This window comes from Etheostoma cragini, chromosome 2 (genome assembly GCF_013103735.1).
Source record: "Etheostoma cragini isolate CJK2018 chromosome 2, CSU_Ecrag_1.0, whole genome shotgun sequence".
NCBI classification, from domain to species: Eukaryota; Metazoa; Chordata; class Actinopteri; order Perciformes; family Percidae; genus Etheostoma; species Etheostoma cragini.
The window spans coordinates 17656145-17684070 of record NC_048408.1 but is presented as its reverse complement, the minus strand read 5'-3'; the positions used below and the strand labels follow the sequence as shown (position 1 = coordinate 17684070).

At 40.5% G+C, this 27926-nt stretch overlaps 2 protein-coding genes across 2 annotated transcripts; one reads left to right on the top strand and one right to left on the bottom strand.

Moving 5' to 3' along the window:
* Nucleotides 1–269: 269 nt before the first annotated feature.
* On the bottom strand, nt 270–15166 carry LOC117961493 (ATP-sensitive inward rectifier potassium channel 12-like). Its single transcript, XM_034900218.1, has 4 exons — nt 14895–15166; nt 9290–9468; nt 6555–8239; nt 270–280 (listed from the first exon to the last, which is right to left on the bottom strand). Exons 2-3 carry the CDS (start codon nt 9379–9381, stop codon nt 6604–6606), a joined length of 1728 nt encoding a protein of 575 aa, XP_034756109.1. The 5' UTR covers nt 9382–9468; nt 14895–15166; the 3' UTR covers nt 270–280; nt 6555–6603.
* Nucleotides 15167–24658: 9492 nt separating this feature from the next.
* Nucleotides 24659–27674, top strand: LOC117951676 (serine/arginine repetitive matrix protein 5-like). The gene is made up of 5 exons (XM_034883499.1): nt 24659–25022; nt 25161–26284; nt 26791–26930; nt 27268–27421; nt 27507–27674. Exons 1-5 carry the CDS (start codon nt 24809–24811, stop codon nt 27672–27674), a joined length of 1800 nt encoding a protein of 599 aa, XP_034739390.1. The 5' UTR covers nt 24659–24808.
* The last annotated feature ends 252 nt before the right edge of the window (nt 27675–27926 follow it).

Here is a 27926-nt window from a genome sequence, read left to right as displayed (position 1 = left end):
GATAGAAGAAGGCTAACAGACAGAAGATTCAGCAGACAGACAGACAGACAGACAGACAGACAGACATATCCAGAAGATGTTTGCCCTGTGGTGCTTCCCAGCCTGAATCAGTCAGGCCTCTGCTGAGCTGAGCTGTGTTGAGCAGCACACAATGCTCCTCTGTCCCCCCCAGCGAGCTGCTTCACAGCTCCACAACACACAACAGCTCATTATGGAACCAGAGATCCCCCGGCCACAGCTCCTAGTGCCTAAATACTGTCCCCTGCTGAGCACACACACACTGTCACCGGCTCTGGTCATACAGCCCGAGGCCACAAACAGCCAGTGAGGCCAGGAGAGGGCACGCAGATATACAGGGTGTCACACACATGAAAGCCCATGCACACACTCACACACTTAACCTACATAAGGATGAACACACACCGCCTTATTAGACCAGATCCAAGTCAGCCATAAGAAGTCCTAAGAAAGGTCACAGAGGTCACCCAGCTGCTCTGCCTCACGGACATTGATGACAAGGGGTGTGGCGGTCCGGTTAATTAACCAGCATCAGAAAAACTGCTGGGGAGAGAAGGATAGGATGACAGCCGGGAGATAAACCGATTGACGGGAAGGGCAATAACTTGTTGGAGTGGCCAGGAGACGATATCTAAGCAGAATTATTGGGTTTATTGGATGTTTTACCGATCATGCAACGATTAGAGCCAAGGCGTTCTCACCTGGTTTGGTCTTGTGACGGATTGTAAAGATGTAAGACAGCAAAAAAGAGCAACAGGGGGTAATTAGAGCATGACATCACTCTAATTATCCACCATGTTGATGAGGAACAGTGGCTCAGAGGTTAGTCCGGTCACCTCACAGCAAAACAGTTTCAGCACTGGTACTTCCTAGTGGAGATGTGGCTTTCCTCTCCAAGGCTGTATCCCCGACTCCTCCACTTGACTCGCGTCTTAATCTGTTCCACCGAGGAAACATGGCAGAGATCAAGGAAATCATGGGGGGAGAGAGCAAACAAGTAAATGTGTTTAGATGGATGAGGCGTCCTTTCCTCTCAAGTGTCACATGGATTTATCAGCTGTATGGGCGGAGTTAGCAACCCTTTTAGCTTCACTGCTTCCAGGAAGACTGCTCTAGTGTATACTTGCTTATAGCTCCTCTGTGATCCCTCATCGAAAGTGAGATCCAGCCAGTGTTTCCATCTTAATCAAGTGTATGTGTTAGCAGCAATACGAAGGCACTGGCCTTGGTCCCCCTGTGTGTTGTGCTTATTAATAGTTTGTTAATACCGTTCCCTATACAATCAGCATCACCCAGTAATTTGGCGCTGTTGCTCACTGTGGTGAAAATGTTTAACCACATGGGGGAGCTTTTACAACAGCCAGAAAATCTCTGTCCTCCACATTACAGTTAAATGGACTTTTGTGCCTCCTGATGGTTTCTCTCCCTGTCAACTCTTTTCATTTTGTCACTCTTATTTCTCCCAAAGCATGTCACCTTTAACATCTGTCTGCCCTGTATTTCTGTGTTATTGAGGTTGTTTTGTTTGGCCTTGTTTCCATGGCCAGCTTAACATGTTTAGAGGCCCAAGGGCGAAAATGAGCTGTTTGGCCTCTGTTGTGTCCAACTTCCTCACAGTGGACATAGCACACTACAGAGGTCAGCCTCACAACATGTTGTACACTATGTTGTCATGGTTGCTTAGCAACAGAGTTTTTGGAGGGATCACTACTCATAGCAACAACAGGAAGTCAGAAAGTCATACCTCAGGCTACTAAAATGCGCTCTGTCTGATCGGGATGTCGGGACCTTAATCGACTTTTTCAAGATCGTGTGTGTGGTTTATTCAGATGTGATTGACCGTTTCCAAACAGCCCACCAACTGTCATCAGCATCTTATTCAAATATTGCTAAATTCTGATCACCAAACAGAGGTCCGGTGAGAACTCATGATCTAAGGTTGCTTTCACACCTGAGCTGTTTGGTCCATTTAAGATGAACCCTGGAGTGTTTTTTCGGATGGTCCGGTTTGTTTAGGGTAGTGTGAAAGCACATTCGAAAATTCCTGCATTTCATTATGAGAATACAATTTGACCCAAATATAGTAAATTAACCAAAAACATCAAAATAAAAAAAAATTTACTAGCCTGCAATTTTAACCTTGCACAGAATTTTGTATTAATATATGAGCGAGGCGATTTTTACAGCAAATACAACCCAACAGCGTGATCAGGACCCTGACACAAAGCGGAAGGGTCTTGAAACAGCCTTTGGGGTAGTATTTGGCTGCCTCGCTCTACATTATCTTTGTATTTATCTTACTTACCAAATAAATCAATAATTTGACGCAAAATATTGATTCAAAAAGAAGTTTTTTGGACACCCAGATAGCTCAGTGGTTAGAGCGGGTGCCCATGTATAGAGGTCCGGGTTCGAATCCGGCCTGCGGCCCTTTGCTGCATGTCACTCCCCCTCTCTCTCCCCTTTCATATCCTCAGCTGTCCTGTCATTAAAGGCCTAAAAAATAATCTTTAAAAAAAAGGAGTTTATTGATTTTAATACGATTACACTGCATCCACTTAAGAAAACAGTCCGTTCGGTCTCTAAGTTTGGAAGCCTGCGCCCATTGCAACGTAAACTCTTTGGCTGTTTGATGCAACAGTGGAGGCTCCTACTGTCACTCAACACCACAGTATCTCCCCCTCCTGCAGCAAATACATTTCTGGCTAAAGCCACTGGTCTGGTCCGGGCACGCATTTTATCCTCCCTATTATCTGTGCGCTAGCTATAGCTAGGTGGACAAATTACCCAGGAATTGACACAACATTGGCGGGAGCGCTGTAGTGAGCTAGCGGGCTAGCGGCTTCTCTTATTCACATTAAACTAAACCTTTCCGTTGACGGTGAAGTAAGACAAGTTAAATGGGACTTCTTTGGGAATATTTATAATTGTTCTTTTTATTATTCATCTCGTTTCCTTTTTGCACAGCCGCTGCAGTTGACACACCTGTAATGTTAAACGTGTTGCAATGCTAACTAATTAGCATTGTTGTCCCCAAGGCAGAAACTGTTGCGAAGCCATAGATAAAGATTTAGCTAGCGATAGGCGCTCACTAGATCTTCTGTCATTGCTTGAATTGGAGGACAGAAGTTGATCAATGTTTCCCCATTTTGTGCCATAGCTGATAAATTATACAGACTTCTTCCAGGTGATTGATATAGCTGTCCTCCAGAGTGAACAGAACTGTGTCCATGGCAACGCTCTGTATTGCATGGCAACAGTGTTTATCCTTAGCAACGGTATGTTATCAAGAAAATAACAGACCGGAGAATGCCTTAGAATTCAACCAAGCCATCTAATAAAATTTTATAATTTTTAGATCCATAACCTGTTCTGACCACACATTGCTGGTAGTCTGTGTAACAACACATTATCATCTCTCTCATCAGGTCCACCCTCTCTTGTGCCTATGTTATCTCCTAAAATATACCTACGCTCTTTGTCTCTGCAAGATACGGAATCATTGAGATTTCTCTTGGCATAGCTACCAGAAGACTTACAACTTTCAGACAAGTTGCTCACGTCACCTGAAAAGTGCTTTTAATATCATTCATTGGTCTCCGTCCAGAGCAAAGGAGTTTGTTGGTCCGTTTCTTTAACTGTCTATGGATATAGACTAGTTGGCATAGACAGTATAAGAAAATGACAATGTGAGGTCGTTGTTTTCAACGGAGACCATTGACGTCTATTAGAAGCACTTTTTTGGTGATGGCTGAGCGTTACTGCCCAGGCTCCAACTGAGCTTGAAGACGTAGATGTGGAATGAGCAACCTGTCTGAAAGTTTCTGTGCCAAGAGAAATCTCAATCATTCCCAATATTGCAGAGATGGAGAGTGTAGGTACATGTAAGGAGACAACATAGGCACAGGCTGATTATTGCTAACTAAAATGCCAGTTAACATTAGTAATTAAACCTAAACAGCTAATGTAAGTCCAAACTGCCAGTGAGCTTGTCTTTTACTGTTCGGTAATTCCTCTACTATGCAACAGTAAGTTGCGTGGTTATGACACAATTGTTAGCCTATTTTTTACAAAAATATCTTCTACGGAGCCATAACGTGAGATACAAGGTAATGGAGTCTTTTACACATTGTCATGTTTCTTTGTAAATAAACAACAGACAAATATTTAAATGTTTCAGACGTAAAGTTATTTGCTGTCAAAGTGGCGCCAAAATGAATGGCACTCAATGGAATGCTAACGGCGGGTGATGGCTTGATGGCATCAAAATGGCTCAATAGAAGGTATGCTTTGTCGAGGCCTGCTTACCGCTATCACTACCTTATGTGAGTTGAGTGCACATGTAAGTTGCGCATGCATCACTTTGCGAAAAGTAGCCTATAAGATGCTAACAAGAGACTTCTATAATGTCAGTTCAGTAAAAATGGACCTAGCTACATAACAAAGATCTTTCACTGCTGGCTAAAGTTAGCAATCAAACACAACAAAGGCTGTCACTTGAAAGACGTTTTGAGTACATGATAGCAATCAAACAGTCATAGATAACTAAAACGTTTTTGAAATGATTTTCATTTTCTGTTATTGTTTTTAATGAGAAAAGTTTGTTTATGGATTTCACAAATGTCAGTATGCCACGTTATGCCGTAAACCTTTTAAATCTGAGCATGCGCAACTCACCTCTGCACTCAACTAACATCAGGTAGTGACAACCATGTCTATGGTGACAACCGCCTTGCTACTTAGCTGCTCGTTCGCCTTCTTCTAAAACACTGGTTCTCTAAATGTGCTACAATTATTACAAGCTCCCTCTAGTGGTAAGTGGTTGGATTCTCTGACACATTTGTAGAAAATTAAAGAAAGCTATTTAAAAACATAACAATATAAAAATGCTTTGTTTAGGTGTAATATTTTTGTTTCAACGTGAGCTTGAGACATTAACGTTCATGGATGGAGTGCACATACAGTACATTAATAAAAAATCTTTACGTTGTTTAGTGCCTGTGACAAAGTGCGGTGTGAAAGCTTACCAAACTAAATGAAAAATGCAACAGTATGACAACTTCACACACGAATCGCACCAAGTCTACAGTTCTAAAAGTGTGAAAGTGCCCTAAAAGAAAAACAAATCTGCTCTAATTGGTAGAAACGTTTGTGTTTATGAAGAACTCCATCACTCCTATGAGAGAAGCTTTGCACAAAGTTTACCTTTACTATTCGCCCCACAAACAGCAAGTGCAGTGTCTTTACAAGTTGTTAAACCTAACATATCTGGTAAAAGATGCACCAACTGCACAGACAGGGCCACCGCATGTCTTCCTCATGCCCAAGGAAAAAAATTATTTAAAGGTTGACTTAGGGCCTGGATCACCTGACCCTGTGTTCCCCCCTGCTGGCGGTCCTGTGTACAGATGTTAGCTGTAAGCTCGCTAGCAACAGACTGTGTCAGATGGTGTGGGCCTCTGTGTTTGTGTTCAGCCTGCCATTCTCTCTCCTTTTTCACACAATTAAACGATAATGTGAAACCCAGTTGACGTTGTACTCAAGTGTTGAAGGTTTCCAGAGAAGTTACCAACAATACTAAGAGTCAACAGCAATGCTAGCAGGACAGTGTGGACTTTGAGCTAAATGTTAAAGTCAGTATGCTAACATGCTAACAATGACAATGCTAACATGCTAATGTTTAATGGGTATTATGTTTACCTTAATAAGTAATCCAGCCAAGCTGCCAGCCAATACAGAAAAAGCAATCATCCATGTTTTGATCCAAAGTCAAGACAAATAAAATTTGTGTGACCTCGTCCAATCAGAAACAGGTGGTAATTAGCATGGCTCGGCTGTGAGACCAGTAAGAAGATGTGCAAAAAGACTCAACAGAGGCAATTCCAGCATTAACAGTAAATACTGTTGTTTATTAGGTGCTTTGTTCGTAAAAACAACACACTGTTCCAAAAAGTATGTATAATAGTGATAAAAGTAAGAATAAAGTGTGTGTTCTTCAACTGTACATGTTTGACTAACTGTTCAAATTGTTTCATGTTGTCTATCATCATGGAATAAACGGCTCATTTATCAGTAACAACTCAGGCAGGCAGGAAGACAGAAGATATTATATAAATACAGAAACAATTTATTTTTACACAGAGAAAGAAAGTGCGTGAAGTTGACCATGCTTTCCTTAAATAAATTGATTTTTTTCTCATAAGATTTGTCTGTATATGATGCATAAGCATTTCAAAATTAAAACTCAAGCATATAATATTTACAAAGAATGAACATATACAATTGAACAAGAAAGCAATAAAGTTTTCAAGATACCTCATGATTTGAGAGAAATAGGGTCACCATGTCTAAAAGTAGACAAGGTGTGCAATTGTTTAGATTTTGATGTTACAACTGTAAGTATACCAAACCTAAAAAACAGAGCAAGTTATGAGCTTAAGTTGAGTGGATTTTGTGACAGCTGCATAAATAACTTTCTGTTCCTCCAGATGTTTAATTTGTACACTAGTTCCATACTTTGGTTGGAACTAGTGTACAAGAGGTGTGTCCAGAGGAAACAAATGGAAGGGCAACCATTACAAATGATTAAACTCCTGACTCTCTGCTGATGTATAATGGTAGAGTGGGCTGTAGTCTGTCAAGGCTGATCTGATTCTCTGTGTCTAGAACACACAGCATCTCCACTCTCTGCTCCTCCACAAATGTCTCTTTAAAACCCAAGTGAATGTCCTTTCTCATCTTTACCTCTTTGTCACTTACTACATTTAGGCTCCCCAGCTCCACTGTCATATTCTCCTCATCCTCATCATCCCCACAGCACAAAGCTACCTCGTTCTCGTAGCAGAAAGCACTGGGGGAGTGAGGGCCCAGGAGATGGTGAGATACCCTTGGGGCAAATGGTGATGGAGACTGGGAGTAAGTTGAGCTGGAGGATGAAGACTGTCTGCCATGACCCTTCATCTGACTCAGTTCCCTGGCACTGCAGTGAGGCGTAGATGGCACTTTGTAGGACTTATGGAAGCGAGAGTAGTCCACGTGGTAGCGATTACCCTTTTCAAAGACCACAGGCTCAAAACGGTAACCCCACAGGATCTCCTTGGCCAAGTAGGAGCTCCGGGCCTGTGTGGTCATAGCTGTGGCCTCCACCATCCCCTCCAGGATGACCACAATCTCAAAGTCTTCCTTGAGCAGGTCAGAGCAACTTAGGTCATACAGAGGACTGTTTTTGTTGATCTCATGGACCACGACTAGTGGCGACACCAGAAACAGCCGATCCAGCCCGTCATCATAGCCAACATCAATATCGGTTTGCTCCAAAGGGAGGTATTCGCCCTCCGCCGTCACATGGGACTTAATGAGTTGAGCTCGCACGTGTGCTTCAACAATGTGGCTCTTGCGCATGTTCCCTAAGCGCCACATAAGGCACAGCTTACCATCTCGCAGAGCTATGACGGCATTATGCGAAAACAGCAAGGTCTGTGCCCGCTTCTTGGGCCGCACCATCTTTGCCATGATGGTCCCAATCATGAAGGAGTCAATAATGCAACCCATGATGGACTGGACCACCACAGTCACCACAGCGACTGGGCACTCTTCCGTGACACACCGGAAACCATATCCAATGGTGGTCTGGGTCTCTATGGAGAAGAGGAAAGCCCCTATAAAACCCTGGATGTGGAGAATACATGGCCGCCATTGGTCTTTTCCGTTCTCTACATTGCTTTGAGGATCCCCTTCCTTTAAGTTAAAGTCTCCATGAGCAAGCGCCACTCCCCAGAAGATCACGCCAAACACCAGCCAAGACAAAAGGAAAGTGGTGGTGAAAATGAGCAGCAGGTAGCGCCAGCGTATGTCCACACAGGTGGTGAAAATGTCAGCCAGGTATCGTTTTGGTTTATCCTCCATGTTGTTGAACACCACATTGCACTGACCGTTCTTCTTCACAAAGCGGCTGCGAAGGCGGCCGGTGCCCAGATCTAGACCCAGACGACATGAAGATGAAGCTGTTAAAACTAAACTGCTGTTTTGGATGTTGGGCTCATTTGTCTCTCTCAAAGACAAAGCCCCTCTTCCGTCATCACTTTCTGGACACTCTCCTCCTCCTTCTTCACCCAGCATACAGGCCCCTGACAGTGACGGCTGAGTCAGAGGACTGTGGCCATTATGGAGGCCCAGGCTGGAGATCTTCAGGGCATCTTCATCTGTGGAAACGATGCTGTATCTTGAAAAACAGTGGGGAAAATTAGGTCAGGGGAACTGACGTTTATCAAGCTGGTCCCTATTGCTACCACTGTCAAACTATGTGTTCTAATAATTATGATAAGAACAAAATTAAAATCAGACCTATTTGACCGCTTAGTTTACATGATTGTCTGTATATTCTAACATGTTTTGCATTACACTATAAGAGAAAAGGCTTTCAGGATGAGAACTAACCTATGTGTTTGGTGAACATAAAACTACTACAAAGAACTAGCTTATAACTATTACACAGTGGATATACTAGGCAAAGCAAGTTTATTCATATAGCACAATTCATACACAAGGTAACTCAAAGTGCTTTACAGAGACAAAGAAACTTGCACAAAAAAACGAAAGTGCATTTGACAAAGGACAATTACAACAACAGAAAGAATAGGTAAAATTTGGAACCAATATCATTTAATAAATATTATGAATTTTATACTAAAATTGCGGATGTAGTAAAAAATCTCACATACTAAATATCATGTGAATATGGAATTTTGGATGCAACCAAAGAGAATGCAAAGGTTGACAGATCTGTATTGCCTATTTAGGGTTGCTAAATTAAGATTGTCAGTCAGTTGGATGTTTTGGTACCCCTTTCCCCTCTGTCACATTTTATGAAGGGTTTACAAATCGTAATTTATGTTTTCATTGACAGTTTTTAAACCATTGAATTTATGATTTATTGATCTAGTTGATGACTGAACTAGAAGTCATTAACTATATTGATAGTATATTAATTATTACATTTCTGAAAATGCGTCTAAAATTTTCATCTGTAGTCCCCTTGCAGGCAATAGTTTAAAAAAAAGACGTTAAGAATAAAAGTATTGGAAATCCAATCAAAGATAAAAGCAGACATACTACAAAAAAAATCTGCAGACATACTACAGAGAACAGAAACAACTCTTATGACACTTTTTTTCCTAAGTGAAAAGAACAGAAATAACCTAAAATGTAATTTTTCATCAATAAAGCAGTTAAATAGGGCATTGACATAGTTTTGTTCCCCATCCTTTCTTACCTATTGACTCGCACCGCTCCCATGGCACCGATGATCATCAGGCTGTGTCTGCGAGGGCAGTAATGTAGGTTGGGGCGGGCAGTTCCAACCATTAAAGTACTGTTGCTGGACAGGGAGGCAGTATGGGCTCAAATCTGTCGTGCATTCGTTATCAGTGCTGCCTTCTCATGATACATTTTCTGTGAACACAGAATATCACAATGGTGACTGTAAGTACATTCAAAATGTGAAGGTAAACAAAGCAAAACTTTTTAAAAGATGGTTAATTCCTTGATCAAAAAAAATCATCAATGCTGGCATCTCTGTGCAGCCATACTCACACAGTCGTGCTTTTGTGCTAAATGTTTAAACTTGTTAACATGCTCACAATGACATCGTTTAAACGCTCATATTGTGCTCATTTTCAGGTTCATAATTGTATTTAGAGGTTATATCAGAATAGGTTAACATGGTTTCATTTTCAAAAAACACCATATTTTTGTTGTACTTCACATTGCTGCAGCTCCACTTTTCACCCTGTGTGTTGAGGTCTCTGTTTTAGCTGCTGAGTGAGGCATCTCACTTCTTTACTATCTATGTTGGGATTGAAAATTTGACCTGAAAGTCTGGACTACGGACTAAGCCCCTGCATCTTTCACTTGGCAACGACCTTACCAACTTGTAAACAAAGCCGTTCCTTTCTGCAATGAGCCAGAGAGCATCTGGGTCAGTTGCCTGTGCATTTTCCAACTGTATTTGATGGGAAGTAAAGAATGTGCATTGACCTGCCTCACACAGACAAATTTAAAAATTAAATAAAGCTTACGACAGTATACGTTAAGGGATGGTCTTTAATAAATAAAGTACAAGAATGTTGATAAGAATATCAATATTGGATCTAAAAATATGGATTTGTTGTACACAAGTCCCCAAAAATAAGCATGAGTTTCAGACTGGATAGAAAAGCTTTTGTAATGGCTTCTATATCACTGACAGCATCAGAACGGCGCAGCTGGTAGCTTTCAGAGCTGGTGTTTACTTATGTGAGGTTATCAAATCATCAATAAACCACGTATTTTGTAAACTCTGTTACCGAGTTTTTTCTGACCACATTTTTACTTAAAATAGCAAGGCTTGCTATGTATTTTTCACACACATTTAAGAACAGGGATAGGCCACCAAAAACAGGGATGTCTGGTCACCATAGACCTGGTTTTCCACCGGGATTGCTCCGTTGCCACTGGAAATTCGGCCAGTTTTTACTCTTTTCTGCAGGTCATCCGTTACCTTCCACTTTCTTTGTGTTGGAATTTCAAACTTTGGTCAATTTATGAGGACTGTGGTAACTGCTCCATAGATCTCTGCAAGGTAAATCCACACAGCTTGCTAGACTATGTGTCGAATCTGAGTTTTCTGTTGCACAACCAAAACAACTTTTGAACATGTCACATGTTCCACCAAAACAAGTTTCTTTCCTGAGGCTATTTTGCAGCGGCTGCTTAACACCACCCATGACAATTGTGATTGGTTTAAAGAAAGGTCAATAAACCACAGCACGTTTCTCTACCATCCTGGAATGTTGTGTGGACCAGCCAGACCTCCACAGCGCTGGGAAAGAACGTCTGTCAAAGCGAGAAAACCATAGATCTATTATAAGCTGGTCACCCGTCCCATGGTCCAAATACGTTCCCACACGGCTGTCCATATTGCCACGCTGCTAGCATGTCTAAAGATCTGAAGAATCAAATTTCTCCCTGCTAATTTTAGCCTTCCTGCCCTAATGTACAGAGCAGACCAGATTGTTTTCTGTAATGAAAGCTTATTGATCAGGTTCTTGCTAGTGGTTAGCCTTAGGGGCCTACAGGCCAACCAGGCGTGGAAAACCAGACAGGCAGTGGAAGGGACAAAGGTCTAAAAAAGAGATGAATCCGTGGTAATCTACTGCTAGAGGAACAATTGATCTGCTGTTTGGCCTGATGACAAGTTTGGAAGGTGAATTCGCTCTGTTTAACACGTCAGCAAGCTGATAACCAGTAGGACCATAAAGCCCCGGGTTGCATAACCAATAGAAGGTCTATTCAAACACAATACAAAAGGGCAAAAGCGTTTTTTGTTTGTGTGTGAATCACTTTGACTGATATTAATTAGTTGGCAATGAAAGGTAGCAATGGATTTTCTTGGGAAAATATCTGACAACTGCAGTTTAAAAGCCTTTGTTCAATATTGGCGTGAATAACAAACACAGGCAAATAGAAACACACTTATGCAAACAAACTCACACTGAGGTACAGATTTTGATGGGATTTCAAGTCGTGCAATGTGGGCCGTGCGCAACCCTTGTTTGTGATGCTTCCAGACTCTTTTTCCTGTTACGCCAAGGACAGATGTCAAGAACTGGCTGCTGATTGGCTGGATGAAGACTGATTTTCAAATGGATAATTCCGAAAGGGCAGATAATTACGTCAGCTCAAACTCTCACAGCTGGACAAGAGCATCCTCTACATGAAGTCACAACCTTTTCTTACAGAGTCCTTGGCAGCCAACCAATCGTCACATGGTCATGTCAGTGCCAGCAGCATCATGTATGGAATCAGGACAGAACAACACAGATCAACTAACAAATAAGTTGTGCAACGAATGGCAGAAGAAAGAAGAGAAACTCTACAAGCCTTAAAGTTATTTTTTCTTTACATTCACAAAATGTATTTCTGTTGTCATCATACTAAACAAAGCACTGTTTAGTTTGCAGTAAAGAGGCAATACAAATAAAAATGGAACTGCTGAACTTTCATATGTAATTGAGATGGACAAATGTGTGGTCAATAAAGTTGCATTGTGTTGTGTTATTTTATAACCATTTTTCAAAGAAGTTATTAAAGAATACTGTGGAGTGCAGAATCTTCTGTTTGTCATCAATAGTGTGATGCAAACACAACTCCAAAATCCACACAATAGTCAGATACCTTTGTAAAGCTGGCTGTATTGGGTTAATTGTTGGTGAAATGTTAAAGAGGTGTTGATTGAGCTGTGGTCAAAATAGGGGAGATACCTGATAATAAACTGAAGCATAATATTAAAGTGTTGTTGCCATGAGTACCATCAGTGTAACAGAATTGTATACAAGACTAATCCATCCACACTCATACACAGCACACTAGCTTTGCCTTTGGGCCCAGATGGACACGAACTGCTAAAAGTGCTACGGGGGAAATCCTGTCGTAATTCATCTCCATGACAACTCAGCAAACTCCATTTTAAAGGTAAAAAAAAAAAGTATCTAGCAGACATTGAGTTTCGGATTGTTTTTGTCAAAACACAAACAGTGACTTTAAAAATTAGATAAACTTCGTAGGTAACATAGGCTAGGCCTACTAATTAGTCTTTCTCCAGACTTAAATACGTTAGAATCGCTGCACTCTGGGAGCGACAATTGATTACAAAGTACAAATAGAAAGTACAATGACATGGCATCCCCTCTATTGTACTTGTAATTTATGAGATTTAAAACAAAAGAACTGGCTGTGGAACAAAAAGTTGGATTTTTAATGTTTGTTGTAGTTTGTTGCTGTAAATGAGTTTTTTTAATAAATGCTGATGATTGTCAGTATTTTGTGTGAATCCGCCAAAAATGTATGTGATAAATAAATGTATGCCCCGATAAACATTAAATACCGTCATTACTGTAACTTATATTTTGCCATTGATGCAGCCAATTGTCAGTATATGCCTGGCTGATCTTTATTTCTCAGCTGATGGCATCCCTGGGGGAAAGTGGCAGTAATTACAGTAATGGTTGATCATAGTTACTGTATTTGCTGTCTCCATGGTAACATCTCAAGCAGGAGGAGACAAACGGAGTGAGGAAAGGAGAGGAGAGGAGAGGAGAGAAGAAATGGAGAGGGGTAAATAGGCTGTGGACTCCTGCAGTACACCACCACTACCCCACATCGTTCTCCAAATAAAGATTAACTCTGATGTAGCTCTCATTCAGGTACGTCAGAGAAACTAAACTGTTCCTGACGTGTATAACAGCATAATATCATGCAAAGGAAAAGGATGAAGGACGCCTTTGTCATCTACAAGATTAGTATGTCCCTTAATCTCCCAATCCAAACAACAATATGAACAGTGGATTGCAGTTGTGTGACCTGGTTTAAGCCCTTTTGTGTAATCTCAGATCTGATTACATGAGAAGCTGCCGGAGGGAAGGGAAGAAAGGTTATGACGTCTTCCACGTCGGACAGTGCAATGTTAGGATGAAAAGATTATGATGTCCCATTATGTTAATACAGCGTGTAATGCCATTTGCAGAAACGTAGAAGATTTACACCAAAAGGAATGTGTGAACATTTGTGAGAGTTACATTTGGTCATGCCATGTTTTTCGGAGGCAATTTTGTTTCGTTTCATTTTTCTCTCTCTTTTTCTGCATTTCTGCACAACATGCTCACTTTGAACTGACATTCAAGAAGAAGAACTTTATGTCTCTTAGGACAGCAGTGGATCCCCAGTGTGTCCTGTAGTCCTAAACAGAACCTGTGTGTTCAACAAACAGGTCACAGAGTGGCTAATTTGTTCCCTATACAGGTCAAAAACAATCATATTGCAGTGGTGGCACGTCACTAAATACATTTTCTGAGGTGTTGTACTTCAATACAATTGAGGTACTTTGTTCTTTATTAAAGTATTTCTATTTCCTGCTACTTGATACTTCTGCTACAATGTTTGGATTGTCGGACAAATCTGCTTGATGCTTAATACTTTATACCTATGCTGTGGTGAAATTTTGAAACTTATAGTTGTAATGGAGTACATTTATATTGTGGTATTGTGACTTTTACTTAAGTAATAAATACTCGCAGCACCGCAAAAAATGTGTTCCATTTTCAAAGATGCGAAAGTTGAACGGATTTGATAGAATATACTCTCCACGCTATGCATTTGGGCCATAGTAGTTGCCTCAGCCCCAAAACGTGCATCAATTGTGTCATACCAATGAAATAAATGATGAACATGAAATTGACATGTTTGCACATACATCACTGTAGGAGTATTAAATGTCAATCCATGGTTCACACAGTGCAATCAGAAGTTATGACATGGCAGTTTGCAAACTAAGCAGCAGCTGTGACGTGTGTTCAGTGTCATTGAGGCCACAGGAGCTGTCCAGTGCTGAAAATCAATCCAAAGCCTGCAGGAATAATCGACAGCTGGGAGCAGAGAGATGGAAGGGGTGGGAGAGTAGATGAATACTACTCTAACTTTAAAAGTGATTATGGCCTTTCAAATCTTTTCCACTGTCTGTTCATAATCCCCAAATATATGTTTTGCAGTCGACCCACTCAGCCACGTGAAAGTTTTGTGGAAGTATTGATTGTGTTTGTGTCTGAGAAGTTAGTCAGAACATGAAAAGACAAACTATTGCAGGCTGAGGTTGAAAATCATTATTAAGCAATTTGGAAATTTTAAGATTTAAAGTGGAGTCAGGAAAGAAAAGAAGTTATAATTATTGATGAATACAACATAAAAAGCCTTTTTGGGTTATCAGTCATTTTTAAATCATCCCAGAAGAGCCAGCAGACGTCACTACAAACAAAAAATAAGAATATGAAGCAATAAACTCTTACCTTGGTGTAACTGTAGACTGAATCATTTGGAGACTAACAATAGTTAAATCCTCTAAAAAGAACTTTGAGTTGTTGTCCTGGCTTCTTTATTTTCTTTCTTGTTTTTCCTTCAATAGACAAACACCTTGTTCATAAATCTGCTCCCAGATTTGTGTTGCACAAACTTGTACATGCCTCCAGTCTGAGCTTTGTGTTGCTGCTCCATAGTGGCTGAATGGAGTTGCTCCTGCCTGGTGGTGTTGCATCTGCTCCGATCCCTGCCTGTGTGTGTGTGTGTGTGTGTGTGTGTGTGTGTGTGTGTGTGTGTGTGTGTGTGTGTGTGTGTGTGTGTGGGAGAGAGAGACTAAGTGAGAGAGCGCGCTCTGATTATGTTCCTATTTATATGCAATTGTTTTCCCCAGAGTGTGGCGATGTTGATTGCATAATTTTTAGACTTTAGCCCACTCAGACATGCACGGACATCCAATAAAACACACCCGTGAAGATTATTGTAATCCTACAACATTTATGTGGAGACTTTGTAGGAGTGTATCTGAGGCATTTTACAGTGTGTCTATATTGGTACAAAATGGGGTGTGTTTTAGTCTCATGTTGCATCATGGCAATTATTAAATAGACTTAGTGACACATGTGTCTGTCTACAGGTAGTTTGTAGTGAATGTACTTTTATCCCCTTTGCATAATTTATAAAGATTTTTATATACGGTATTTAGTAGTTTGTTGTATAAGAAGCCCTGAAAGAGACATAGCAAATTTTCCTGGTGTGCACGATAAACTTTAGTTCAAAGCATCTCATGCTCAAACCAATCTGAGTACCAGTCAGACTGACTGCCGAGGAGGAAGTGTCAATCTTCCCAAAAACACAATGACATGTATCTGATACTTTATCAACAAACCTAAAGATGATAACGGTCTGTTAATTGATTTCATGCTGTGAATGAATATTAATTTTAAGGGCACTTATTTAGTGCTGAAAACACAAAGTTTAGGACTTGGACTTGTCTTAACTTGGGACTTGATTTGGGTCTACATATACAGTATTCTCACCAAATGTTAACTGTTTGTTGTTGAAATATATAGTTACCATCCAAAACTGACGTAATCTTTTCCACAGCACCAAGTATTAGGTTTTACAACATTGCCAGTCTCCTGAAGATGTTCAGAAAGGCGGAAGAGGGTAATTGCTACGTTCTCTGCAACTTCCATTAGTTCACTGCTTCCTCGTTCATCTCCTCTGTCCTGCATCTTCGCCTCGAGCAGCACCACGCAAGCAGCAACGACACTGTAACAAGTCATGATTTACTATTTTACTTTTTTGAACCAAGCTCCTATCTTGTGCTTTACTTGTTATTACATGAATAGTATTAATGAAAAGCCATCCGTTTTACTGAGATGTTGAATGGCAGTGAACTTAGTTGACACTCTGACTACTCTGAGCTCATTGTCATTCGTTTACATGCATTCCCATGCCAAGGGAGGTGATTAAGTCATCGTGTTATGTATGGTTTAACATATGTTACATGCTGGGGATTTGTGTTGACCTCCTTTTGCAATTACAGGAACCTTAATTAGTGTAGTAACTCTGAAAATGAGGAATTAAGATTTTTTTTTTGTTTGAAAGTCTTTTGGAAAGAAAATTAATCAGCTATTTTGATAACTAGAAGTTTACAGTAAGTCCAGCAAAAATGACAAATTGCTGGTTCCAGCTTCTCAAATTTATTGATTTACTGCCCACCTATGACGGTAAATGAAACATATTTTGTATTCAGACTATTGGTATGGATTAAAAGACAAACGTCCAGACATGTGTGTGTGTGTGTGTGTGTGTGTGTGTGTGTGTGGGGTGGGGGGGGTGTAATGCTGAATCAAGCCAAAGTGCTACCTGTGTGCCAAAATAATGCCTCCTGCTTTAGTTTCTGACAACCAATCATCCTGGAAATAGACAAAGTGGCTGCTTCAGCCAAACCCATTTTGTACTTGTACGAGGGAACAGATTGGACACCCTCAGTCTGTAAATACATTAAAAGCATCAATAAATAAAATAGGGATGGTTGATTGAGCATGGCAGCGATTGATGCAAACTTTATGGTTTCTTATTTCAGATATCTTTGAGTTGTTATTGCCAATTTGATCCATCGCTTTAGTTTCCATGGGAACCTTATTTTAGTTTTCTCTTCTTTCTCTCTTGCATATAAATACACGTCCTCTATCTCCACATGGTTTATTTTGAAGCCTCCTTTCTTTTAGCTTTATAAGACAACAGGTTGCTGTTGCATGGCATAGGTGGGTGGGTGGGGAGGTGGGGGGGGGGTATAGTGACTGTGCAGTGTGGGCAAGGGTCAGAGTTTAGGGGATAAACCATAGACTGTATAATATAGGAATAAACTGTGTAGTGGGGGACACGATGGGAATATGTGGACTGACAACAACTCCCAGTCGAAGAAACACAATGTTCTCCATGTGTGGATGAAAGCCTTGTTACCGTTGTGTTGATGAAGGTAGTAGTTTGATGATTCATGTACACAAAGTTTTACAATACGCGGTGGCACTTACACTTTAGAAATGAATGTGGGTTGCACACATGACAGTAAAATAACATAAAAATAATACATTTATTCTGCAGAAGCATTAATGTAGCTGTGTTTCAGCAGGTTCCATTTGCAGCCACATTGTAAAAGTGTCTAATAGAAAACACTCTACTCAGAGTGTTGTGCATGGAGCGATAGGGGAGGAAAGACCTTCCTTGCTGCCAACACAGCCGTCTGTGTAAAGAAATAGCTCTGATGTAGGTGGCGGTGAGATATTAATGCATTTTTTGTGGCATACTTTGCTGGAGGCACTCTGGTATTTCTGTCTGCATCAGGACCATTCGTCGCTTCTCCTTACCACACCTTTGTATCAATATGCACACAATAATACAGAGCAAACCTCATTCAAGAGGTCAATGACAGAAAAGCCCTCAAGATTATTATAACAACTCGTCCCTGGAGTCCTTTTTAAATGTGATGAGCAGAGTTGGAAGATATTTTTGGTCGTACCAGCCATCTCCACGGCCCTCCTTAATGACACCCTCTCAAATGCCATGAGAGCCAGTTTACTCAGTAGCAGGCGGATGCCTCATTTCTCACTTTGAGAGCTGATCCAGGTCAACACGTTTTTAGAAAAGCAGGCCGAGTGGGGTGGGAGGAGGGCCAGAAAGGAGGGGGGAGGGCAACCAGTCTCAGCAGATGAACACACTTACTCCAAATAAGAAGTCTATACAGTGTTGCTCTGTACATTAGACACACCAACACGCCACATACACTTTATTGACTTGTGTATTTTGTTTTCAACTCCCAATCTATGACTTTTCCTAAACAGAGAGTTCTTGAACATTTGATAAAATCAACACAAAACAACTCTGAGAACATGCACTCACTTTTGGCAGGTTTCGTAGAAATGAGTGTTGCAAGCCTTGCTTTAATTTCTCTCAAGACGGGCTTATATAACAGAACTATTGTTCAAAAAAGGGACCAGACTGAAGTCTTGGCGAGAAGAGAGAGAAGTCTATGCTGACATCAACTCTCTTTGCACACTGTGTTCCTACAGTTATTTAAAACGTTAAACCATACTTGCAGTAACACTTTGGGTTACACTCGCCATTTCATTTTTATAAGCACTATATAAACAATATAGGAATTGTTAATGTACCATAATATGATGTAGTTGAAAGCAGATGTAAGGAAAATTGTCAAGTGTTTATCAATGTATTTGTGTTTGTCAACAACAATAACTCTTCTTGTAAAGCATCTGAACAAATAAATGACAATAAGGTTATAATCATACAACACATGTCCTAATATCTTAAAAAATATAGGAACAGGAAATAACAGGAAATATAAAACATGTACAGTATGTATCATATTTTTCAAATAAATTAATTTACAAACACTTTCCACTCGTCATGACAACTGATCAAACTCCATCCGCTGGTGAAGACCATGAGATGCAACTGAAAGCTCCGGGATAAATCCATTAGAGGAGCATGCCAGTTGCCGAACTACCATTTAAGAAGGAAAAAAATAGAAGCTCAACAGCTCTTCATGGCTTTTTAACACACACATCTCCAAACAGTTTTAAACTGGCCTGGGAATGATTTGTACACAAACACTTAATATGTTAAATAAAATACTGTAAGAATTTGTTAATGTGTGTAATATGATTTTAGCTATGTTGTACTACAAAGGTAAATCCTTTGTTAACTGTTGAGATGGGGATGCCTCCAAAACTGTTGACATACACATAAATTAAACACTTACAACCATCACTTATGAATGTCCTCACATATCCACTGCATTATAGTGTGTTATAAACCATGTATTACTTATTGTGTACACTGCTAACACTGCTAATGCTCATATGGATGATCAAAGTGATTTAGAAATCAAATAAAAACCCTGCAGCAGCTCAAGTGTTGGCTGTTTGATTGTTGATAATGATTTGAAAGAGGTCATGACGCACCTGTAACGCCACAGATTAATTGTTTTTGGGGTACAAAGAATATGTATTTTCCCATATAAAAATGTAATATACAACCTCCTAGTGGTTCCTCCTCCCCATTTGTAAAGCAGGATTTGATAAACAGCTACAGCGCTTTAAATGAAAACATAAATATACCGTTGATTTATAAAATACGTGGGTTTGTTTGTTGATCTAGCAATGGACAAAAGGAATGAAGTTGTTGAGTTCAGAAGGTTGAGTGAAAATACTGTGATATTATTCACATATACTATTCAGAGTCAATAACTGCCTTGGGTGAGGGGTAGGATCAAGGTCAAACAATGCCCTTTATACTGAGGTTATTGCTGATTGGGACAGTTTTTTTTCGATTGCTACACAACAGTGGGCACAACTGTAGTCACATGTGCAAAACTCTAACTACAGACTGCACAGCAGCAGTTCATGTGGCCCAAACTCTAGTTCCTTTTTTATCGCTTGAACACAGTATACATAAATGTACACACTCATGCCACGGCTTAACCACAATGTGCGCAACACTGTGGATTCACAGCACTTTGTATAAATGCTAACACACTGCTGTCACAACTGTTAATCATGCATTCAATTTAAAGGATTTAAGTCTGTTGCCTATCAAACACTGCTGATTGCAATTTTAGCTGAAAGCCTATGAGCAGGTGTCTTGTTTTAGACTAGTTATTGAACATATACTTTTTTGTACTGTATACAAAAACACCAAATAAGAATTACAAACAATTATACACTTTACCATTTGAGAGAAACAAGTAAAGGAGCAAAGATTCCAATATGCCCAGGTAAGATGTCCAAGGTTAATTGCACAGCAAAAAAAACTAAATGTGAAAAACACGTTTTCTGTTTGTTTTCATGGACTTGCTGTTTTATTTTGAAATCCACTTTTTGTCTTCATTTATTGCAAATGTCTTCCTGCCTTTGTTTGTTTCCCGCCTGTGTGATCACCATCTCCGCCTCTAATTTGATTTACCTTTTGTTTTCAGCTTCCCTAGTTGCCAGTGCGTAAATACTCACTATTCCGACTCACCGTTGCCAGATTGTAGTTGTACTTATGTCACTCTCTCCAGCGTTTTTCCTTGTGTTTGTTTTCCTGGTGTTGTTGGACTTTTGCCTGTTTCCCGAAGACGATTTCTGCTTTTTCAGTTAGCACCTTTGCCTGCATTGTTCTTGGAAGAATAAGTCTACTCACCTATGATTCCCTGTCTGAGTTGTGCATTTGAGTCCTCCATTGTACCTTGACAAATACAGTCAATAAAAAGTTTACCTTCCTGTTTGTCTTAAATTGTGTCAACATTTCCAAGTGCATTTCCATGGATGCTGGCTCTACTCTCTTACCATAGCAACAGCTGCCAGCGAAGCTGAATGTAGCTACTGCGTGGATGTCACACACAGCAGAAGACAAACATACATATATACTGTATATCTCCTTACATTCATTGTCATTTTACATGCCAAAGATGTTTAATTATACTTCTGTGTCTTAAACGTTAATTTGGTTATGTTACCTTCACAAAATGTAGGCTTACAAAACTGTAACTGTGTGTGTGTGTATGTGTGTGTGTGTGTGTGTGTGTGTGTGTGTGTGTGTGTGTGTGAAAACAGAGTGAATGTGAGTACTTAAATGTGCATCTTTGTCCTCAGTTTCTGTATAACCCTGTACTATATCTACATTTGTACACCCCAAATTTACACACAGCCTAAAAGTATCATCAGTTTGTTTTAGTTCTCCATTGATGCTATATGATGTTCATATTGACTGAAGTTCTTGTTATATAATAATTATATATATATATATGTATATATTATTATAAAGTTATTTGTGTTGGAACAGTGCAGCACAGCGGTGCAGTGGATAGCACTGTTGCCTCACAGCAAGAGGGTTCAGACCTGCTGGCTGGCTCGGGACCTTCTACTTTTGTTTTCAGTACCTTTACTTTTTTTGGCAATGGTTTATAACTTTTACTCTCACTCATCTCAATCTCAGAAAGGAAGAAAACAAGTGTATTTCCCCAAATATTTAAATATTCAAGATACGTCATAATATTCTGTATTGTATCAGCATTTAAATGATAATTTCATTTCATTTTTAATTCTCATTCCCTTACTTTATCTCGTTTATGTCTCCTCTTTGTGGCTACATTGTCAGTATTACCATCTGTGCAGCAACCCATAAGACATCTGTCAGGAGGAGTCAGAGCTATGTTTCACTTTCTAAAGATAATGACATTTGATAGGACACGGTCCCTATATTGGGCCAATGTGAGAACCAATGAATGTTTGTTTACCGATAAAAGACCCCAGCCTATTTAGCCTCCGTAATAACACACCAGTCCATTTCCATCCTGGAGCTTTCAAAGCAGGATCTTCTCTTGGAAATAAGCACAAAGAATTTTCTCTGGGGAAATGAAGTCATTGGACCATAATCATAAGGTGAGTGTCTTATACTATTAGATATATCTATGTACACCTTGACATAGATACCTTGTGTTGGAGAATTCCCTCTTTGTAATAGTTAGATTATACATGTCACATATATGTTAAAATTTCATGCTCAAAGGCGTAAAGGTATCCCATCTAGTGTTTGTTTCAGTCAACGGGATTGCTCACAAATTCTTCTTAAGATATATTAAATTGTTACTGACGTGGAGGGCTGACTGATTAAATCCTATTTAATGGTAGAAACATCACAAATACACTTTAATGTATATATACATATATATATATATATATGTATATAAGCATACTAATATTATAAACAATTAAAATGCAGATAACTATAGAATGAACCTTTAATCTCTTAGAGCCAGCCTTATCATTACTAATAAGAGCTCAATTGTTTTGATGATATCTGTTATTTACATTGTGCTAATGACCAAGAGCCACTGGAAGCCCCCTGGGAAATAACCACACTAGAACTATTTAAAATAAAGACTGTTCAAGTGCAAAGTGCTTGGGAACACCCAGATTCAGCAGGATCGACATGGCGCCCCCTGCTGAGGACCGTTACTGCCGTCAGTTCCAGCCCAACACCTTCGACCCCTCCCGCTGCAGCTCCTGCCTGCGACCGGATCACATGCACCTCAGCCGCAACAATTTAACTGCTGCTGCTGCACAACAGGACGATCCACAAGAGTGGGTATGTAGATTAATCATTCGGTAGTATTGTGAATATGGTGCTGTATTTACGAAACGTTCAAGTATTTCACATTAGAATGCTCTATTAACAATTTAGTAATAAAAAATGTTTGTCAAGCAGTTCACCTTATGTAGAGCAAATGTAGGCAAACTTTAGGAGCAACTCTCTCAAGTGAGCTCACTATTAGGACACACCTTAGGTACAACCACTTTACCACAATTACATACATATGATATGATACATATGATCACCTTATAAAATATGATCCATTGTTACAGATTAAAACCACCAAAAGTAAATGAGTGTGTTAAAATTAGCTCCACCTCGACAACATTAAAGTATCACCTGAGTAGTACCAATGTACCAATGATAATAATAATAAAACTAGAACTGCAAGCAGTTATGACCAGGGTCCAACATTACCATTGCAAATATCCCATTAACACATACAGTCACATACAGCAAAAACAATGTAGTCTTAGGTTGCGGTTATAAGGACTTTACTTTTATCAATTGTCCATTATCGTTACTCCTAGCAGTTTGATAACTTCAGACTGTGATGTTAATGTGACCATCCTTGTCATTACATTGATGAATAGAGGTGCACCAAGATGACACAATACTGAGGTCAAAATCAATTGGCATTGTAAATAACAGGGTCAAGTGCTTTTTAATCACCTGCTACCATTTCAATACATGTGGTAAAACTGTCCCACAAGTTGCACACTGAGGTGATGATGTCAACTTATAACGCAACCACCAAGTGAAACTACTGTGGAGGTGGGAGAAGGATAATACAACAAAGTGGCATTTGATTCTGTGTCATTAATTAATGAAGGCTCATTACAATCGTTGGGGAATGGGTCGTAATCTGATATGCCCATGACACATGCGAACATGTCTTCTCACACAGCCATGAAATAAAGTCAAGAAGTTCATTTTTTTATCAAAGTTATAACTGTAATGTAGACTTTATTCATCTGAGAACAAAAGATACTTGCATCCAGTCAAGAGATTAAGAACTAAAATGAACAAAACTTTTGTGGTCTGCCTTTTAAGGAGAGGTAGAACTGAAGGAGAGATCAAGATAAAGATGAGAAAGAAGTCGAGTAGGCGGTTCTGGTAATGCAAAAGCACTAGAGCAATGAAATAATAATGAGCATGTGCAGAGACTAGCTTGAGTTACGTCCTGTGCAGTCTAAATGTGTTGGCTTAGTTGGAACGAAGGGAGAGAAGGAAAGAAGGAGAAGAGCTGCTGAAAGCCTTGACAGCCGATTTAGTTTAAGATCAACAAGCAGTCACAGTAAGTGAAACATGTCTTAATATTTAGACTTGGGATGTTAGTTGGCTGAATATGTGTGTCTACAGGGGAGGTTTATGTTGATTTGTGTTTTGTTCTTTAAAAGACACTTGCCATCAGGTAGTTGCTGTGTTAAGCTTTTGTCAGGTTCATGATGTGCTGTAATTGACTCTGTTGGAGCGTTATTATAAAATATGATCAAATGTAATAACTGTGCTTTTTCAAAAAAAAAGGAGGAGTGATCTAAATAAAAAATACATTTCCAAAACAGTTATGTTTGTATGAGTCCACATTTGCGTTAATGACAACATTGACAATTTTTAACCCCACATTTTCTTCCCCACAATTTACAATCATTATTTTTAAATTAAAGAAACATAATACCAGTGTGACTCTCACTGACTCATCCAAATGCTTAATAAAGTATTTCTGTCCTCCACCAACTAGGAAGCAGAGGATGATACTTGCGCCCAGTCTGAGGTGTCCACAAGTGGCGGTAGTGATGATGTCAGCGGTGGCTGGACCTACGAGTGGAGTCTGATCCACAGTCTGAGTCCTGAGTGGGAACTTAATATCTGGGATACTGACATACAATACAGGTGATTGTATCCTGTATCCTGATTTCAGAAACCACTTCTTTTAGCAATAACAGTCTGCCGAGGGGAGTAAGCACACGTGCTGTGACACAACACACTCTGACACAGAAAGAAACCTAAGCCTATAGGGTTTGTCTCTGATGTATTATGTTTGAGTCAGAGTCATTAAAGTGGGTCAAGTTGCATTAAAGAAGTTGTGCATGTGATTTAACTTACACCTACAACCAGAAATTAGGTAGATAATAGCATTACTGTATCATCTTTCAAAGCCCTTGTAACATTTGTAGGCCTTCTCCTTGATCATCAAGCCGAGTGACTGTCCACCAAACACATTTTACAAACTGACAACTCCATGTTTGCACCAGTTTCCACGTCTGTTTCTGAAAACGTTGCACTTTCCTTTTCTAGCTCTCAAAAGCAGCAGGATTGTCCAGAGAGGAGCAGATCCCTTGGGTCAGAGAGGCACTGTTTGGCCCAAAGAGATATGACCCGGTTGGACCCGTCCAAAGCTGAAAGCTCCTGGATGGATGAGAGGAGGGGAAGAAACAGGTCCCGCCGGACATCAGGTACAGTCCGTGATATACACTGCACCTTTAAACTTGCTTCCTGAAATGTACAGAAGACTGTCTTGACCTTGACTTGTGTTCATGCTCTTTTACATGCTACATGTTAAGGCAATAACCTCAGGCTTGTACGATTTTCAGAGTCCAGAGGAGACAGGGAACAAGAGAGTGGCTACTTCTCTCCAGACAGAAAAGGTGATTGTGAGAAACAGATGGACGAAGTCCACAAACGGTCGTATCGTTACTACGAGAGGGGGCGTCCTCTTCCTAGCAACTATGTTCCTGAGCCCAAAGCATGTGTGCCCTACAGGACTATCAACCTTGGAGTGCCCTCTCAGAGGAGAAACCCAGAGACGTACATGCAAGAAATTTGGAGAAGTGAATCCCCAGAGAGGTACACGTACCACTCCAACTTTAGACGGGGAGCTGATTCACAGAATAATTCACCAACACGCCACAGCTCTGTGAGCCCAGATCGCTACAAGATAATTGAACCTCCTTTAGGAACCCGGCGAAAAAGCTCCCTCTCCAGGAGTCAGGCCCAGTCTCAAGCTTCGTCTCATGGCTCCTCTCCGCTTCCATCACGTGGTCTTTCTCAGCATACATCTGGCAGGTCCAGTCCATCCCGCAGGAGGGGGTCCATCATCTCTCGGACTGTCTCGCCCCCCAGAGCCACCCCTTCTCACAAGCACACAGACTCTTTCCATTTACAGAACGGTGAATTTGATGTTCAAAGGAGATGTAGCAGAGACTTGAGGAGTCCATCACAAGCTTCAAACAAACACAGTTTGGACTCTGAGAAGCTCTACAGGAATCTGGAATCTATCTCCCGCCGTGGATCCTCAGCCATTCAGCAAAACTCATATGAGGGATCTCAAACATCTCCTCAAACAAGAACAGCCGTTAACAGCTCGGCCAACACTCACACTCGCAACAGCCGTGAAGTGTCACCGTCCAGGAACGGCTTCAGTACACACAGCCACACCCCACAACGGGATCCCCAGTCCAGAGACAGCAGATTGAGTCCTTATCAAGGCTCCTGGCAGGGGTCCTCACACTCTTTACTCAGCCACCCACCCTCTCGTTGTTCCTCCACATCAAGGCGAGGTGCGGACTCTCAGATGCTTGGCGGTTCACTGTCACATGTTGCTATAACAGAAACTGACCATAAGGTCAGCAGCGACAGAAGCAGGAGCAACATCAGGCGAGGCATGGAGGCCTTACTGATCTCTGAACCCAAGAAGGCTGCCGTAGAAGTGGAAGAGGTAATGTTACGTACATCAGGTAAAACTTGTTTTTAGCCAAGCTAGCAGCTTGGCGCAATGGATGGTAATGTCCTTCCGTTTGTCACTTGGCCAACCCCTTTAGTCCAGACTGACATATTTAAAATACCATTAGATGGATATTCATGGTCCCCAGAGGATGAAGCCTACAGTGAAATGTTCACACAACTATTAGATGGATTGTCATTAAAATTGATTGTGTGCTCCTTAGTTTCAATCGTAATAACTTTAGGGACCTTTCATGTGGCGCCATCATCAAGTCAAACTTTTCATTTGTTCAACACTTTTGTTGGTTACCAATCGCCTGCAAATTTAATGACATTCCCATCAGTCTCAGCTGCACTTTGTGTTTGGTGCTTATTAGCAAATATTTGCATGCTAACACGTTAAAACGTTGGTGAACTTACATGCTGAACATAATCATTGACATTGTGAGCCAAGTCTTCATTCCATAATGTAACGTGTTGATAAATCTTTGTGAATCCGAGGTGGGGATGACCATAGAAGACTACATTGTCCTGGCTGGTATTCCAACGATCCAGCTAGAGTCGGAGGATGAGTTTCCAGGGATAAGGAAGAGGAACCAGAGTCCCAGCCCATGCAGGGACCAGAGGCTTAGGACATACAGGTTGGTGGTACTACATGGTACTGTATGGTATCATAGCATCTATTCACGGATAGCCATAACAGACGTTCCATGACCATTCATCCATTCTGTATCATTATGTAGTTCTTTAAACTGTTCCTTTAGCAGTTGGAATATTTGTAAAAAAGCAATTAAAGTAGCAAGTGGAAAAATACTTTGAAGATATCTTTAGATCTGAATATAAGTTATTGTCTTAGTTATGGCAAGAGAAAAAACGTCCTCTAGAAGCCTTTGCGGAGGAATGTGAACATTCAATAAGAAGAAAAGTATGTAGATATGCGTTAAGTGTGTTCATGTGCACTTTAATTTGGCTGTGTAGGTACCAAGATGAAATAAATGTCTACAGCTCAAGGCTTGAGTCCGATGAGAGGGGGAGAGGCAGAGAGAGAGGAAGGGACAGACGAGAGAAATGTCGGGACTCTGAGAATGGACGATCATCTCGAAGACAATCAACCGCATCTCTTCATTCACAGGTCCAACCCAACAACTGCACATATGTTCACAATAAAATCTGTGTTGAAATTACAGACCTTGTGACCTCATCTGTTTGTTCCACAGAGTTCAGATTATCAAAGTGGAAAACACAGATCTTCAAAGGTGAAGGAGCGAGCTCCTCCTGAGCACCCGCAAACACAGGTGAGAACTGTCGCATTACTTTTCTGCATCTGTTTAAATCATGACTGTTTGAAGGAAAAATGGGTCATTCATACATTCATTCTAAAGTAGATCCCTGATACTTATTTCAGCTCTTTTCCTTCAGGCGCCTCTCTCATAGAAGCATCTCGCTGAAAAAAAGCCATTAGTTAGCAGTCTGTGTTTTAGGGCAGCATGTTCATGTGATTAATCATTTTTATATTAATAGATTCTAGGAGGTTTTCAAGTCCAAGTAGCCCGCAGTGTCAGTGCTGCAGTTTCATGCCGACATGAAACATAAAACGTGCTGAGTCAACAAACACAGACGATGGATGAAGTGAAAAT

Coding starts and splice junctions, on each gene's coding strand:
- LOC117961493 (XM_034900218.1), bottom strand. CDS start 9,381: ATGGTTGGAACTGCCCGCCCCAACCTACATTACTGCCCTCGCAGACAC. Junction 8,240..9,289: donor GGAGCGGTGCGAGTCAATAG/GTAAGAAAGGAT, acceptor CTGTTTTTCAAG/ATACAGCATCGTTTCCACAG.
- LOC117951676 (XM_034883499.1), top strand. CDS start 24,809: ATGTTTGCACCAGTTTCCACGTCTGTTTCTGAAAACGTTGCACTTTCC. Junction 25,023..25,160: donor CAGGTCCCGCCGGACATCAG/GTACAGTCCGTG, acceptor TACGATTTTCAG/AGTCCAGAGGAGACAGGGAA. Junction 26,285..26,790: donor CTGCCGTAGAAGTGGAAGAG/GTAATGTTACGT, acceptor TGTGAATCCGAG/GTGGGGATGACCATAGAAGA.